Here is a 17,276-nt window from a genome sequence, read left to right on the forward strand (position 1 = left end):
TGCGGTTCCTAGCGGGAGTGGCTGCTGTGAATGTAATATGTCCGGATGGGTGCCAGGCTAGCTCGGTGTCTAACCGGTAGGTGGGTCGTGGGGTCGATTGCCCTGCGTGGCCCACTAGGACCGTCGGCGATGTTGCGTGGGTTTAAGGAATTCCCTACTCGGCGGTGGTTGGGAATCGTAGGGTTAAGTAATCATACGCTGAAATGAGGCAATAAATGACATGCGTAATTTATTCAGGCGACTGTGGTTCGGGTGTAACGCCGTTGGTTACACGCCACGTCGTACAACAGGTGACGTCACAAGATACAAAACTACACAATTACACAAAAATGAGTCTGAAAGTTACTTAATAAAACGTGGCACAAGTTTACAAAAGGAATGTTACACGAGGGTGCGTTACACAGGTTTATGAATGTTATGTGGAGGTGCGTTGCACAAGTTTATGAATGTTACGTGGAGATGCGTTGCACAAGTTTACGAATGTTACGTATTAGCGTGGCACTAGGCGTTTCTGAGCCTGGATACTTATACGAGGGGTGAGGGTGATTGGAGGCGGCCAATCCCGTAAGTCTACGTATCAAGGCGGTGCTCGTGTCCACGTTAGTGGAGCGCGGACCGCAGCTAAATTCGTTCAAAGTTCCCTTGCAGGTGGTGTCAGTGCCGGAGCGACTGATTTTAACTAAAGTTCTGTTCCTCGGGAGACGGCCAGTGTCGGATACTGAACCTGCCCCGCGGACCAAGTGTGGTACAAGGGGGTTTTTCAATTTATGCGGCGGGATTAGGTCCTGGACCGAAAATTGGACCGGGTACGCACGGAGAGGTTAGTAGAAGAGATTTTAAGAAGTGACTATATTTACCAGAAGTGAACTCGGTGTGGACAAAGAATGATGTCTCTCCGTGGGACGTGCGTCCGCCCCGGTCCACGAGTCGCGCTGTACTGGCGTCATGTCATGGCGCCCGGCCGAGTCTCGGTGGCCTTCGCGCCAGGGTTGACCTCATTACGTTAGTTTCCACTGTGGCATGTTAACTAAGAGAATTTAACGACGTTAAATTCTTACATTAATTATTAAAGCTGAATCAAGATCATTCGACCGTTCTGACGTTAATACTTCACTGCAAGTCTAAACAGAGTAACTAAACCTGTATGCTACACTACGAAGAAGTTTATTATACAGTTGTGGTTATGAAACGCCAGTGAAGCCAGAGGATCATTTTTTAGGCCTTGTAGACCAGATCCTTGTGGTGCAGGTTTTTGTAACTCATGTTGTATAACATGCACCAGAGGAATAATCAAAAGTGGAAAAAAAAAAGAAATGACAAGAAATGTGCCATTGTTGGTTGGCAGGTCACATGTTTTTGTCTTCTAGTACTGGGCTGTGCAGAAAAAGGTACAATATTTAGACAGGGTTCTTTGACAGGCCATAATGCAGATAACTCAACATTTTTGTACAAAATGGGTTCAAAGGTAGCACTACTTATTTTTATGGTACCTTTTGACTTGGTTGGTGACATTGCAGTGTTTTATTGTTAGTAATGTGTGCCGGGATTTCAAATGCTTCATTAAATTAGTTGTAGATTTAGATGTACCGCCCCCTAAAATTTGTACACTACAAATATTACAAATTGCATATTTGATGTTTTCACTATTGATGCGAAAATGTTCCCAAACTTTAGACATGTTGATACAATATCTGACCATTCGCCACGTAATTTGAAACGACAGTCGGCGAACATTCGTTTTACTAACAAACTAGCAAAGCAAAACAATATTTGTGCCAAATAAATAAAATAAATAAGTGAAACAATTCATAGTAACCTCAATAGCACGACGGTGAATTACTGTTTACCTTTGCAAGTAATAAACACGAGCCTCTGTTGGTGGTATGGCCAGAGAATTCTGTAAAATCGATTGTTGCTTTCATTATACAATTTGTCCCGTACGCAACGAATCGATACGTTTCGACTTGACTTTTATGTTTTATGGCCACCAGATGTTTTGAGGAGGCCATCATCAGTGAATGGATCACAACCAAGGTCATTAGATACCAGGTCATCTCATCCCGCTATTTTACTGTTATTGGTCAATCGCGTCTGATGTACATGCTAGACCATATTTCCGCGGGAATTCAAATTATTCACGTGTCTAAATGGCACTTTCTTAAATTTTCCTATTCACATAGACTGATGTAATTTATGTACAGGTTAAATGTATCACGTGTTTCCGCTAGTAATATATTTAATCTTTGTTATGTTGTGAGTTATTTAATCGTAAATTAGCTGAAATGTGTATTTTAAAATCTAAAATGGTGTTGGTAAACATTGTGATGCGTGCTGTTCTTGCAATATTCACATATTGTGTTATTTAATGCTAATTTGTTTATGCTTGTTACCAGTGATAAGTAATTATATTCAATATTACATTTAGCTTCCTTGCTAGATGTTTAAGTGTCAACATGTTATGTTCATTTGCAGTAGTAAACAAACTTTGTACGTGTATTAAGAATATCATACAATATAACAAGTAATGACTATCCTCCAAAAAATATTCTAAGAATATTTAATGGCCCTTTAACTACCAAATTTCATATTTGTATGCAGTAATATGATTTTGTCTAATCCATTGCATTCTAACATGTGGATCTTCCACATGTGATCCCTCTGCCCTTTACCTATCTCTCAGCTTTCCAAAATCCCCTCCCTTTAATTACCTTATTTCACCATTCTTTCTTTCTCCTCCCTTAATAGTGTTTCCCACACAAGCTCCATCATCATCATCACTGATGGTCTATGCATCTTCCTTCTTCCGTCATTGTTTCTCCTCCGATATTTGTCACTTATCTCACTACATTACATTGTACCTTTATAACTCTTAAATGTCCATCGCTAGGTACGGGTCCCAAATTCCTGTGGCATATTCCATATCTGGTTATCACCAGCATGGAAGATGCCTTTTCATTGACTTTTATTTCTCTCCTTTAGTGTCATAGCAGTTAACCCCAGACCCCTACTCCCTTCTTCACCGTCCGCTTTTTTTTTTCCAGTCTAGGTATCTCTGTAGTGTTAATCCCAGATACTTGAACACATCTTTTGCTTACAGAATCTCCTGCAAAATATTCCAGTAATATACTTGCTTGTCTATGTTTCTATTTCTTGTGAATCTAACCAACTATTTTTGTTTACATTTATCCCCATTTCATTATTCCTTGACCAACACTCTAATTTCATCTTATAGATGTACCACTCCTCCCAAGGTGTTGTATATCACAGTCACCTACGAACAATCTTAATCTACTCATCATGCTTTCCCAGACATCTTTCATTATAAACAGCAAGGGCCCCATGGCACCAGTGGCGTAGCCAGGATTTGTGTATGGAGAGGGGGGGGGGGGGTTAAGAAGCATGCCGCCCCCCAACCCCCCTGTAGTAAAGCGGGAGGTCCGGGGGTCCACCCCCGGGAAAATTTGGATTTTAAGGTGTAAAATAGTGCTATTTTAGCAGTTTTCGGTACTTAAATTTAAATATTGTAATGGTAATAATTTTATTAATTTTAAAATGAAATTTGTTTAAGTGATGAATAAGAAATTAATTAAAGATTCGGAGGGCTGTAAAAGAGGCGGAAACAGATATGAATCTGAATCTTGTATTTAGTTGTACCCAGAGTAGCGTAGTTTAAGGTGGTGTTATTCGTGATAAGGTAGAAAATTCGATTTTCATTTTAAATCACCTTAAACTTGGCGATTTTGACCTATGATTGATTAAATAAGCCAAGTTCGGAGGGCTGTAAAAGTGGCAGAAACAGATATGAATCTGAATCTGGTATACTGCGTTGTACCCAGAGTAGCGTAGTTTAAGGTGGTGTTATTCGTGATAAGGTAGAAAATTCGGTTTTCATTTTAAATCACCTTAAACGTGGCGATTTTTACCTATGGGTGTTTAAATGTGCCAAGTTCGGAGGGCTGTAAAAGAGGCAGAAACAGATATGAATCTGAATCTGGTATACTGCGTTGTACCCAGAGTAGCGTAGTTTAAGGTGGTGTTATTGGTATATAGGTAGAAAATTCGGTTTTCATTTTAAATCACCTTAAACATGGCGATTTTGACCAATTAGTGTTTCAATGTGCCAAGTTCGGAGGGCTGTAAAAGAGGCAGAAACAGATATGAATCTGAATCTGGTATACTGAGTTGTACCTAGAGTAGCGTAGTTTAAGGTTGTGTTATTGGTAATTAGGTAGAAAATTCGGTTTTCATTTGAAATCGCCTAGAACTTGGCGATATTGACCTATGGGTGTTTAAATGTGCCAAGTTCGGAGGGCTGTGAAAGAAGCAGAAACAGATATGATTCTGAATCTGGTAAACTGAGTGGTACCCAGAGTAGCGTTGTTTAAGGCGGTGTTATTGGTATTTAGGTAGAAAATTCGGTTTTCATTTTAAATCACCTTAAACTTGGCGATTTTGACCAATTGGTGTTTAAATGTGCCAAGTTCGGAGGGCTGTAAAATAGGCAGAAACAGATATGAATCTGAATCTGGTATACTGAGTTGTACCCAGAGTAGCGTAGTTAAAGGCGGTGTTGTTGGTATTTAGGTAGAAAATTCGGTTTTCATTTTAAATCACCTTAAACTTGGCGATTTTGACCAATTGGTGTTTAAATGTGCCAAGTTCGGAGGGCTGTCAAATAGGCAGAAACAGATATGAATCTGAATCTTGTATACTGTGTTGTACCCAGAGTAGCGTAGTTTAAGGTGGTGTTATTGGTATATAGGTAGAAAATTCGGTTTTCATTTTAAATCACCTTAAACATGGCGATTTTGACCAATTAGTGTTTCAATGTGCCAAGTTCGGAGGGCTGTAAAAGAGGCAGAAACAGATATGAATCTGAATCTGGTATACTCAGTTGTACCCAGAGTAGCGTAGTTTAAGGTGATATTATTGGTATATAGGTAGAAAATTCGGTTTCATTTTAAATCACCTTAAACATGGCGATTTTGACCAATTGGTGTTTAAATGTGCCAAGTTCGGAGGGCTGTAAAAGTAGCAGAAACAGATATGAATCTGAATCTGGTATATTGTGATGTACCCAGAGTAACGTAGTTTAGGGTGGTGTTATTCGTGATAAGGTAGAAAATTCGGTTTTCATTTTAAATCACCTTAAACTTGGCGATTTTGACCAATTGGTGTTTAAATGTGCCAAGTTCGGAGGGCTGTAAAAGAGGCAGGAACAGATATGAATCTGAATCTGGTATACTGTGTTTTACCCAGAGTAGCGTAGTTTAAGGTGGTGTTATTGGTATATAGGTAGAAAATTCGGTTTTCATTTTAAATCACCTTAAACATGGCGATTTTGACCAATTAGTGTTTCAATGTGCCAAGTTCGGAGGGCTGTAAAAGAGGCAGAAACAGATATGAATCTGAATCTGGTATACTGAGTTGTACCTAGAGTAGCGTAGTTTAAGGTTGTGTTATTGGTAATTAGGTAGAAAATTCGGTTTTCATTTGAAATCGCCTAGAACTTGGCGATATTGACCTATGGGTGTTTAAATGTGCCAAGTTCGGAGGGCTGTGAAAGAAGCAGAAACAGATATGATTCTGAATCTGGTATACTGAGTGGTACCCAGAGTAGCGTTGTTTAAGGCGGTGTTATTGGTATTTAGGTAGAAAATTCGGTTTTCATTTTAAATCACCTTAAACTTGGCGATTTTGACCAATTGGTGTTTAAATGTGCCAAGTTCGGAGGGCTGTAAAATAGGCAGAAACAGATATGAATCTGAATCTGGTATACTGAGTTGTACCCAGAGTAGCGTAGTTAAAGGCGGTGTTGTTGGTATTTAGGTAGAAAATTCGGTTTTCATTTTAAATCACCTTAAACTTGGCGATTTTGACCAATTGGTGTTTAAATGTGCCAAGTTCGGAGGGCTGTAAAATAGGCAGAAACAGATATGAATCTGAATCTTGTATAGTGTGTTGTACCCAGAGTAGCGTAGTTTAAGGTGGTGTTATTGGTATATAGGTAGAAAATTCGGTTTTCATTTTAAATCACCTTAAACTTGGCGATTTTGACCAATTGGTGTTTAAATGTGCCAAGTTCGGAGGGCTGTAAAAGAGGCAGGAACAGATATGAATCTGAATCTGGTATACTGTGTTGTACCCAGAGTAGCGTAGTTTAAGGTGGTGTTATTGGTATTTAGGTAGAAAATTCGGTTTTCATTTTAAATCACCTTAAACTTGGCGATTTTGACCAATTTGTGTTTAAATGTGCCAAGTTCGGAGGGCTGTAAAAGAGGCAGAAACAGATATGGATATGAATCTGAATCTGGTATACTGTGTTGTACCCAGAGTATCAAAGTTTAATGTTGTGTTATTCGTGATAAGGTAGAAAATTCGGTTTTCATTTTAAATCACCTTAAACTTGGCGATTTTGACCAATTGGTGTTTAAATGTGCCAAGTTCGGAGGGCTGTAAAAGAGGCAGAAACAGATATGAATCTGAATCTGGTATACTGTGTTGTACCCAGAGTAGCGTAGTTTAAGGTGGTGTTATTGGTATATAGGTAGAAAATTTGGTTTTCATTTTAAATCACCTTAAACATGGCGATTTTGACCAATTGGTGTTTAAATGTGCCAAGTTCGGAGGGCTGTAAAAGAGGCAGAAACAGATATGAATCTGAATCTGGTATACTCAGTTGTACCTAGAGTAGCGTAGTTTAAGGTTGTGTTATTGGTAATTAGGTAGAAAATTCGGTTTTCATTTGAAATCGCCTAGAACTTGGCGATATTGACCTATGGGTGTTTAAATGTGCCAAGTTCGGAGGGCTGTGAAAGAAGCAGAAACAGATATGATTCTGAATCTGGTATACTGAGTGGTACCCAGAGTAGCGTTGTTTAAGGCGGTGTTATTGGTATTTAGGTAGAAAATTCGGTTTTCATTTTAAATCACCTTAAACTTGGCGATTTTGACCAATTGGTGTTTAAATGTGCCAAGTTCGGAGGGCTGTAAAATAGGCAGAAACAGATATGAATCTGAATCTGGTATACTGAGTTGTACCCAGAGTAGCGTAGTTAAAGGCGGTGTTGTTGGTATTTAGGTAGAAAATTCGGTTTTCATTTTAAATCACCTTAAACTTGGCGATTTTGACCAATTGGTGTTTAAATGTGCCAAGTTCGGAGGGCTGTAAAATAGGCAGAAACAGATATGAATCTGAATCTTGTATACTGTGTTGTACCCAGAGTAGCGTAGTTTAAGGTGGTGTTATTGGTATATAGGTAGAAAATTCGGTTTTCATTTTAAATCACCTTAAACTTGGCGATTTTGACCAATTGGTGTTTAAATGTGCCAAGTTCGGAGGGCTGTAAAAGAGGCAGGAACAGATATGAATCTGAATCTGGTATACTGTGTTGTACCCAGAGTAGCGTAGTTTAAGGTGGTGTTATTGGTATTTAGGTAGAAAATTCGGTTTTCATTTTAAATCACCTTAAACTTGGCGATTTTGACCAATTTGTGTTTAAATGTGCCAAGTTCGGAGGGCTGTAAAAGAGGCAGAAACAGATATGGATATGAATCTGAATCTGGTATACTGTGTTGTACCCAGAGTATCAAAGTTTAATGTTGTGTTATTCGTGATAAGGTAGAAAATTCGGTTTTCATTTTAAATCACCTTAAACTTGGCGATTTTGACCAATTGGTGTTTAAATGTGCCAAGTTCGGAGGGCTGTAAAAGAGGCAGAAACAGATATGAATCTGAATCTGGTATACTGTGTTGTACCCAGAGTAGCGTAGTTTAAGGTGGTGTTATTGGTATATAGGTAGAAAATTTGGTTTTCATTTTAAATCACCTTAAACATGGCGATTTTGACCAATTGGTGTTTAAATGTGCCAAGTTCGGAGGGCTGTAAAAGAGGCAGAAACAGATATGAATCTGAATCTGGTATACTCAGTTGTACCCAGAGTAGCGTAGTTTAAGGTGGTGTTATTCGTGATAAGGTAGAAAATTCGTTTTTCATTTTAAATCACCTTTAACCTGGCGATTTTTACCTATGGGTGTTTAAAAGTGCCAAGTTCGGGGGGCTGTAAAAGAGGCAGAAACAGATATGAATCTGAATCTGGTATACTTAGTTGTACCCAGAGTAGCGTAGTTTAAGGTGGTGTTATTCGTGATAAGGTAGAAAATTCGTTTTTCATTTTAAATCACCTTAAACCTGGCGATTTTTACCTATGGGTGTTTAAAAGTGCCAAGTTCGGGGGGCTGTAAAAGAGGCAGAAACAGATATGAATCTGAATCTGGTATACTTAGTTGTACCCAGAGTAGCGTAGTTTAAGGTGGTGTTATTCGTGATAAGGTAGAAAATTCGTTTTTCATTTTAAATCACCTTAAACCTGGCGATTTTTACCTATGGGTGTTTAAAAGTGCCAAGTTCGGGGGGCTGTAAAAGAGGCAGAAACAGATGTTTATAAATATTTTTTCTTGTTAAGTGCACATTTACCATATAATTTCTTTATGTCTTTCTTGCCCTGAAGCCGTGGATCATTTTCATTCGGTTTTATCGTGTTGTACTATAATTATGGTACGCGCTGGAAAACGAATCTGAGATTCGAATCTCACTTCACCTGAGTCCTACCTTGCCCTTTTTTAGTACCCGATACTGAGTACCCAAATTTTTAAATAATCGGTGGTATCGAGGAATCGGAGAATCGAATCGACCCATCCCTAATATTGATGAAACCAAAATAGCAGCAAAATTGATGTCAATGCACCGCCAAACACCGAAATGGAAGTCAATACACACAAAACACCGAAATGCAAATTTTACCTAAATTACCTCATTTTGTCTGTTAAAATATAGAATTAATTTCATGAATCTTTGTTTTTGGGATTTATTAAAAATCTTAAAAAATTTTACCAAGTAAAAAAATCTAGTTCTTATGTATTGTTTGTTTAAAGTAAATTTAAAGCAGTTTATAGCTGATACCTAAATACATAGCGTAAGGCTTACAGACAAACATGTGATTTTGGATATTTAACACTGCATTTTTTTAAATTCATTTTAAGTATTGAAATAATAAGACGGTGACAAAAAAGTAAAAACTAAATTTGAAAATTTTTTGAACTTTCTCGTGAACTAAGAAACATTACAAAAGAGTGCTTGATATATACTTACTATTACATATGTTTAGTTTTTAATGATGCTAAACACTAAATCCACTATTTTAAATGACAAAATTTTGGCATTTTTATAACACCATAAAATCTTGGCTCTAGCTAGTGGAGTCAATTGTGCTGAAATGTGCTGTTTCTTCAGGAACTTGTTTGCGGAGGAAGATTCTGAAGAAGTGGACCAGAGGCTCCATGAGAACTCCGTCACCATGGCGAAAATGAAGGATCTCAAGTCAAGGCTGGAAACCATGTCCTTGCACAGAAAGGTAGGTACCTCCGTCTGGTTTTCTATGAGGGCATGACCATGAAGAATGTGAGGCATCATGCACGTTCAGAGAACTGAATTTTTTTATCGTTATTTTTAGTAATCACCATTTACACAGAAGACCTTATAATTATAAAGGTTATTTTCAGCTGTTGTAAGATGACGAATTGGCAAGCCATCACACTTAATTTGATGCATGTTGAAGAGATATGTTCAAATTTTGTTGATTGCGATTCTCGATTTCCATGCATTCATTTATAAATCCATATTTGTACCAGTTATATTTTAAGTGAGATTTGGGATTAAATGGCACTTTTATTTTGGGAACAGTTGATATGTTATAATTTGGTCTTGAAACAGGATAACCTTCTGCAGAAATATTGTATGATTGTTTTTTTTTTTATTTTTCCAAGTAGAAAGGAAAGTCAATAATAATGAAATATTTGTACTTTTAACAATAAATTATCATTTAAAATTTATCTATAAAAAATTGTTTAAATTACTTACTGAAATTTATACTCAAAATAAAATTAGTTATATTTCTGGCATATTCTTTACCTATGACCAGGTCACACAAACAAAGAAATCTTCCTATACTAAATTTTTAAGTTAAAAAGTTTGAGAAGGTAAATAACAATACCTATGTTAGGGGTAGCAACATACAAATTAAAAAGTCTCAAGGATGAAATTTGTATGGGACAATCATTCTAACTAAAAGGGTTGATGACAATGACAACTTGTAATGGTGTAAAAATGGAATTGAGTATGTAGTTGTGAATTGGTAGTACCCTGAGAACATCCACGTATTATTGATAATGTCACATGTTTCACCAAGATCAATCATCCTTGTTCAAACCCATCGAGGTACAGACACAGATTTTCAATGCTGGGTGCTAAATCTCATTGCAATGTACTTGAAGACCCTCACTTTTTTTTGTATCTAACAACATAAGTACGTTATATTCAACTGTTGCTAAATGTAAAACCTCTTGTAAGGATCTGAAAATAAATACTTTTATGTGAGGTACTTTATTATGAGGTTCTACTAAAATTTCACAGGTGGCAGAAGTTCCTGAAGAAGAAACTAGGAGACAAAATGATGTGGGTAACTGGCCCACTACACATGCATCTATGTGCTCATCAAAATTTATCTCATAAAATATATCTCATAAGGGTTACATGGTTGCAAAGCTACGTGCAAAACCTAACAGACTGCCACATATAATTTCAATAGTGGGACGGCTTTTATTACTGCTTTGATAGATTTTGGCTTTGTCTTATTTTCCTGTTTGGCTACCATGTGCCTGGATAGTCCATGGGGTCCATTTTAAAATGTTGTTTCTCAAGTTAGTACGTCAGACCAAGTAGTTTGTCACTCCAGGAATTTGCTCCAGTGATAACAGCGTTCGTACCTGGTTTCTAGCTAGTCTAGTTCATTCTGTTGTGCAAACAAATATCAAGTCTATGTGTGTTTTTAACACTTTCCTGGGAATTTTTCTTTACGAAGAGCACCATCAGCAGGGCAGTCGAGAGAGTGCATGGTCCCGGAAGCAAATAATTTTTTCGGGGCCCCTCCCTATAGTTAATGTAAACTTTTGTCCATTTTTTAAATGTTTGAGTGGCCATAATGGTACGGTGATCTGCATGGATCACATAACTAGTAATGTTTTAGATTTAATAAAAAAAAATCTTTTATACATAAAGTCATTGCAGGTATGCACTGTTTGTTGTGGAATAAATTCAAGCATGCAATGCAATTTTGCATATATTTTTTCTCGTGACAAACAGTGTAAAACTTCAATGGGGTATGGTCCAAAAATTGTGTTGAATCAAATTTCCCCATTGCATGCATCATTTAAAGATTGTAGTAAGGTTTTCAATGAATTCTGTTATAATAGACATGTAATTTTGGTCCTACTATCAGGGTTAAACGTACACATTAAAAAAATCTTGAAACTAGGTTGCTCGGTCCCCAGAGATTTTGCCCATCCCTCCACGTGTTCATCCCACTCCTGACCATCAGGTCAACTTAAATGGGCCAGCAACCACTTCTTAGATCTGGATTATGATGTGTTACAAGTCTGTGAAGTTTCCAAGGAAGATGGTCAAGAATACATCAGTTCCTGGATTCAGTATTCAGTTTCCTCCCATTTGATTTGATGTTGGACAATTTCCTGAATATTCGGCAGGACCCCGATATGGCAGATTAAATGACCATGTATCCAAGTAACTTAAGAAGCTTGTAGGTAGTCTGTTAATACTGTGGTAGTCTTGGAACTGTACTTGACTCAGGTAGCTAGGCTGTTAGAAGTTGTGGTACTTTCTACCTGAACCATCAGCTTAGGGAAGGGGCTACCTCGCCACTCAAGAAGGTCACACCACAGAGAGGACCACTGCGATGTAATTGCAAGACGCCCTACCTCTCAGCAAGGTGATTCAGGTTCAGTTCCCAGCACTTAGTGAAGAGTGTAGCGTACGTTGGGATATTCCTTTTTGCTTCACCATTTCATGACTGTTGTAAGTGGTCCAATGTTTATGTTTTGTAGCTGTTGGGTATGATTATTGTGACGCAGTGGAGAGTTAAAATGTTGCTGTAAATGCATTCCCTCACACCCACATACTCTAGTTTAGTATTGATTTTGTTCTGTTAACACATTAATTTCACAAAAGGTAAATTTAAAACAATTTCAGTGTTAATTTTATTTTTTTTTGGCAAAGTTTACTATGTTGAGATTTTTATTGGCACTGATGTGATATTTGTTTTGCAGCCTAGAAGATCAGCTCCACGTATTGTGTCAGCCAAACGCACTCAGCACAATCAAACTGTAACTCCTCGTCTGACACAGTCCCCCCACAAGCCTGACGCAAGGAACGAGCCAAGGCTGCGTGCCCATAAAAACCACCTCTCTCTCCCTCCGATCGGGAGCAACTTGAGTCAGCAGCCATCGTACCTGGAGACTAGCTCCCTGTTGAGTGTGCAGAACTCGCGACGAAGCAGTGACAATAGCAGTGCATCATCCACTTCTCTTCGGTCAGACGGTACCTGCCCCGACATGCCGTTGTCGCTGTGCTGTGGGCCGGGCACGATGGACTCCACCCTCCCGTCACTGGTGTCCACGCCCCAGCGCCTGGGCGGCAGGCGAGGGAACGGTAACGTGACGAGCCTCAGAGTGTTGCCTCAGCGGAGGAGTAGCATCGACTTTGAGTGCAGCAGAAAAGTTCCTATGGGCGACACCACCAAAAATGCATGCAGGACTGGTGATGCAGCACTTAGCGAAGGCTCCAGCATAAATATTTTGTCTTCGTCGGACATCGCCATCCTAGAAGAAGATGGTGACGGTAGTCTCAGGAAAGGCTTCCCAGCATCCCACAGCCCGATAAGCATGACTTCCAGCGATGAGGCGACCGTCGCCATCTCCCAGTATCCTCAGGAGCGCGTCTCGACGGCCGCGGTGAAAAACAGTCCGAGTAGATACCGCTTATCCCACGTCATCCTCGACGAAGACGATAGGCCGAAAACATCGCCCGAAGACTTGAGCCACCGTCAGAAGACGGCCCAGGAACTGTGCAACATCCTGAGCGAGTCGAAATGGCACAAGCGCAATCCACGGAGAAGAGACAGGAACACGAGTAGCATACCACAGCTTGACGTGTTGGGAAACCTGCAACGACAGAAACCTGCAAATAGTAGGCTCGAGCCGAGCAACAAGTGCACCGCTTCGAGCCTGGCCGCTCTCGGCCACCTGTCGCTGGGGAAGGCGACGGCGTCCTCCCCGAAGTACGGGCGCAGGAGCGTGCAGAAGCCAGCACTCACGCCAGCTGGCTCTGTGGGCGCGGAGGGCAGCTCGGCACCGTGCTGGCAGCAAGGAGTGGAGGTGCGCAGGCGTGCCGCGCCTCCCGGGAAGCACCTGCGGCCTCGGTGCGCCGAGTGCCGCAAACGCCTCAACATCACCAACGTGTACTCGTGTCGATGCGAGAAGCTCTTCTGCTCCACTCACCGCTACTCCGAGCTGCACGGCTGCACCTTCGACTACAAGAGTGAAGGGCGGCGGCTGCTGGAGCAGGCCAACCCGCTGGTCGCCGCCCCGAAGCTACCGAAGATATAGCTGCCCTTCGTTGCAATTGCATGCGCTCCAAATTTCTGTGCACTTGTCAATTTACCTGTAGCTAACATTTTTATTTTATATGCATTTGTTTGTTCTTTAACTAATGTGTTTACAGTATCCCTATACCACCTGTATTTTAGTATTTGTTATTAGAATTAAACCCAGGTTTTACTATTCCCAAAAAAAAAAGTTACGTGTCAAGTTTTTTTTCTCTGAGTATTTTAGTTAGTTTACTAAATGACAAAATGAAGAAACATTTTAATGGTACATTCCAAATTTATATTCTGTATGCATTGTACTGTTTTGTCCAAACTATTTTTCTGAAACCACTAAATACTGCAGAAAATAATACATAGAAATTTGTACCCTGCAAATTTTTTTTTATGTTAGCAATGTTTACCAATCTGATCTCTTTTTCAGATAACTGCAAAATATTTTGGTAGCGGTTATGTACCAACTAGTTATATCTGATATTTTTAACGTATTGGTTACAATGTCTTGTGGAAATTGTAAAGAATAATTGTTTGTTCCCAGAAAGAAATGGTTGGTCTTAGTTGGCAGTAAGATCAAATCTTTTTGCAAACAGTAGTACTTATTATTACTACAATTTGGAAATTCATTATTTATAAATTATATCTACATTGATAAATACCAAATTTAATTTGCAATTTATTTCAGTCCCTTATTTTTCTGTGCTGCTTATATAGGTACTGTATCTGATTTTTACTAACATTAATGAAATGTGTATTAATTTGAAGCACAAAGAAATATGTATAGTATTTGCCTGATCACAGCTAATATATTGTTTAAAAGTTTAATAAAAAAAATTTTTTTCCAGGCTAACAGAATTAATTACATAGTGTTGATAGAAATAACAGTGTATTTAATCAATACTGCAATGTAATACATGTTTGTTGAAACGTGTTTGAAATTTTGATGATAATTGTGATTGTAATAATCTGTTTGCAAATAAACAGATTAGACAGAAAATAGTTAGGTTGGACAGGAAAAACACTGAAAACTCAGGTAAATTGAGTAAAGTAAGAGTGTGAAAACCTGATCAGATCAAAACTGGAAACTGAATATTTTAGGAATCACCCTCAAACTAATGTGTAGCTATTTGAAATGCCAGTTATTCCCGTTGGCAGTTTCATAACTAAAAATAGTTATGGAAAAAATTGTTGATATCTTGGTGACCATTATTACTATTACTGTAACCATTTCTCAAACCTAGTGTATGGTATGTCTGACCATATTGAATTGGGTCAAATTTCCAGATGCCAACAAAAATCCAAGATGGCCATTTTTTCATTGGTGAACACTAGTGTTTGGAGGGGGGGAAATATATATATTTATTCAGAAAGTGACTTTAATGTTCCTATGACTCCACGATACGTTTCAGAGTAGCGGAGAATAATTTTTGGTGACTTGATACACTTACTAAAAATTAAGTTGGTATCTGATTGAAGTGAATTTAAGTATTAAAAAAAAAATAGTTTTGAGCGAATTTCCTATTTTACCTAAAATATTTTTCCATGTTATTTAAGGTTTAAATTTTATGCTTAAAACTCCAATTTTCTGGTGGTGTGTATTTCAATGTGAATAATTTTTCTTAGTACAGTACACTCCCTATTTAACGCGGTTGTCGGGGGACATAACTTTTACCTGCGTTGTTGCATAACCGCGATGTTTCGATGTGACCAAGGTCAAAAGGCATAAAACACCGCCTGTGTTCTAATAGGTCGGCAAGTACGCACAGTATAGACGGCCCGCCGTTGTGCGGACTTTGCATCCGCAGTTTTCACTAAACGCGGGTGAAAAAATAAAAATAATAAATTTTAAAGATAAATATTAAATGTTGAATTGTTTTTATTTTTCCGTGTGCCGCGCACAGTTTGTCGCACGGCCTACGAGCGCGCCAAACGCCGCCAAACACACGTGCGGCACACAAGCTGCTGCCAGTCTCGTGGTGTCAGCCACAGTATCTGCTTCGTCAGTGTCCGTAACAAGTAAGTGCAGTGTGTGCGGTTACACACGATTCTGTGGTCGAAGTCTTCTAAAAAGAAAGGCCGTAGTGATACTTCAAACCGAATATGAATCGCAAAGTACCGAGTTTGATTGACAAAATAAAAATTCTATATTTACTTACAGATAGCTTGTCTTTTGCAGAAGTAGGCCGCAGATACAGGAAAAAAACGATTCTAGCATTAGTACAATAAAAAATAAAGAATCGTCTATCGTGTCAAGTGGTTAAACTTTATTATCCATGCTTACAGTAAATTATAAATGGTCACGTGTGGGAAACAAAAATTGCGCCAATTTAATTTTAGCGCAATCAGTGACGCCGTATTAAAAACCGTGTTAAACTATGTCTTTACTTATTTCACCAAACGCTGTGTCGAGTTGCTGAGTGTGTGTGGCTCGGATCGGCAAGTGTTATATTCCCCAGCCTCTGGTTAAAGGTCGGGAGACCGTTACACATAAACATTTCCGGGACTTGTTTACTACCTCACGGCAAAAGTGGTACAGTGTGGTTCACGTAAGTATTGGACCACTGGGAATTCCTGGGCAAAGATTAAAAATACGCTAGCTGATTTACTTTACTATTTAATGTTAAAACATTATACCAAAGTAAAAAGATGAACGTGTATAATACAATGAATTACCCAATAATATTACGTCTGTAGGTTTTAGTTGTAACAAAACATTTATATACAGATGTCCAGTAAAGTACCAATTAAGATTCTGGAGTGGAATTTTAAACACCGGACTACCTGATTTTGCCTTGTACGCAGGAACGCTGCTCAGTCAAGTGACTCATGCTCTGCCTGTGTGCTGCGTGAACACATTCCCTCCCCCACTCCCCCTAATGAATTACCCAATAATATTACGTCTGTAGGTTTAAGTTGTAACAAAACATTTATATACAGATGTCCAGTAAAGTACCAATTAAGATTCTGGAGTGGAATTTTAAACACCGGACTACCTGATTTTGCCTTGTACGCAGGAACGCTGCTCAGTCAAGTGACTCATGCTCTGCCTGTGTGCTGCGTGAACACATTCCCTCCCCCACTCCCCCTAGTCAAGTTTCTGCCCGCTCTAATCTCTACCTCTCTCCATATTCTCGGCTCGCCTCTCCCTACCAAGCGCTTGCCGACAACCAAGCCTATCCAACATCAATCCCCAGCCGAGTCACGCTGGATAATGTCGCTGGACGGTGGGCTTTATCAGGTCCCCGTTCCGATGCTTCATTTGTGAGATAAAGCGACGTTCAGAACTAGTGTTTCAGAAAATATCACTGGGCTGGATTGGACCATAATTTGAAAACCCTACAAGATAGAGGAATAATGTACGGAGATATCTTGTTTAGAATTTCACTGCGGACATTTTCTACGCCTAGGCTTTTTTCTGCCCGATGCTTAGTTTGTTAGTTACAACGCAAAATTATCCTAATCTGCTGTCAACCATTTATTCCATTATTATTCATTTCTGACTGGGGGACATGGTTTGACCCGCGATATACCCGATTCCGCGATCAATCGAGGCGCGATATACCGGGAGTTTACTGTACTACTGTACTTTATGACTGCATAGTTGTATTTTCCTGCATGGTTCCTTGGCAAGTATTTTTATTAGTAATGCTTCCTAGTTTCTACATTTCAAGGAATTAGAAACAGAAGTAACTGATGTTGAAGTGGACACCTAGTTGCTGCAATACGGCTTTTTTATGCATGCCATAGTTGATTAATGCTCGTAA

The 17,276-nt window shown here is 39.1% G+C and overlaps 1 protein-coding gene across 2 annotated transcripts in view; it reads left to right on the plus strand.

The window, feature by feature from the left end:
• The window catches only part of LOC134542742 (AN1-type zinc finger protein 4-like), a 40,166-nt gene extending 26,458 nt beyond the window's left edge, over positions 1 to 13,708 (plus strand). For both annotated transcript variants that reach the window (XM_063387240.1, XM_063387241.1), the window contains 2 exons: positions 9,294 to 9,414; positions 12,182 to 13,708. In XM_063387240.1, coding sequence (XP_063243310.1) covers positions 9,294 to 9,414; positions 12,182 to 13,519 — 1,459 coding nt within the window. In that variant the 3' untranslated portion in view covers positions 13,520 to 13,708. The remainder of the gene's footprint in view (positions 1 to 9,293; positions 9,415 to 12,181) is intronic.
• The last annotated feature ends 3,568 nt before the right edge of the window (positions 13,709 to 17,276 follow it).

This window comes from Bacillus rossius (assembly GCF_032445375.1).
Source record: "Bacillus rossius redtenbacheri isolate Brsri chromosome 9 unlocalized genomic scaffold, Brsri_v3 Brsri_v3_scf9_1, whole genome shotgun sequence".
In the NCBI taxonomy this organism is placed as follows: domain Eukaryota; kingdom Metazoa; phylum Arthropoda; class Insecta; order Phasmatodea; family Bacillidae; genus Bacillus; species Bacillus rossius.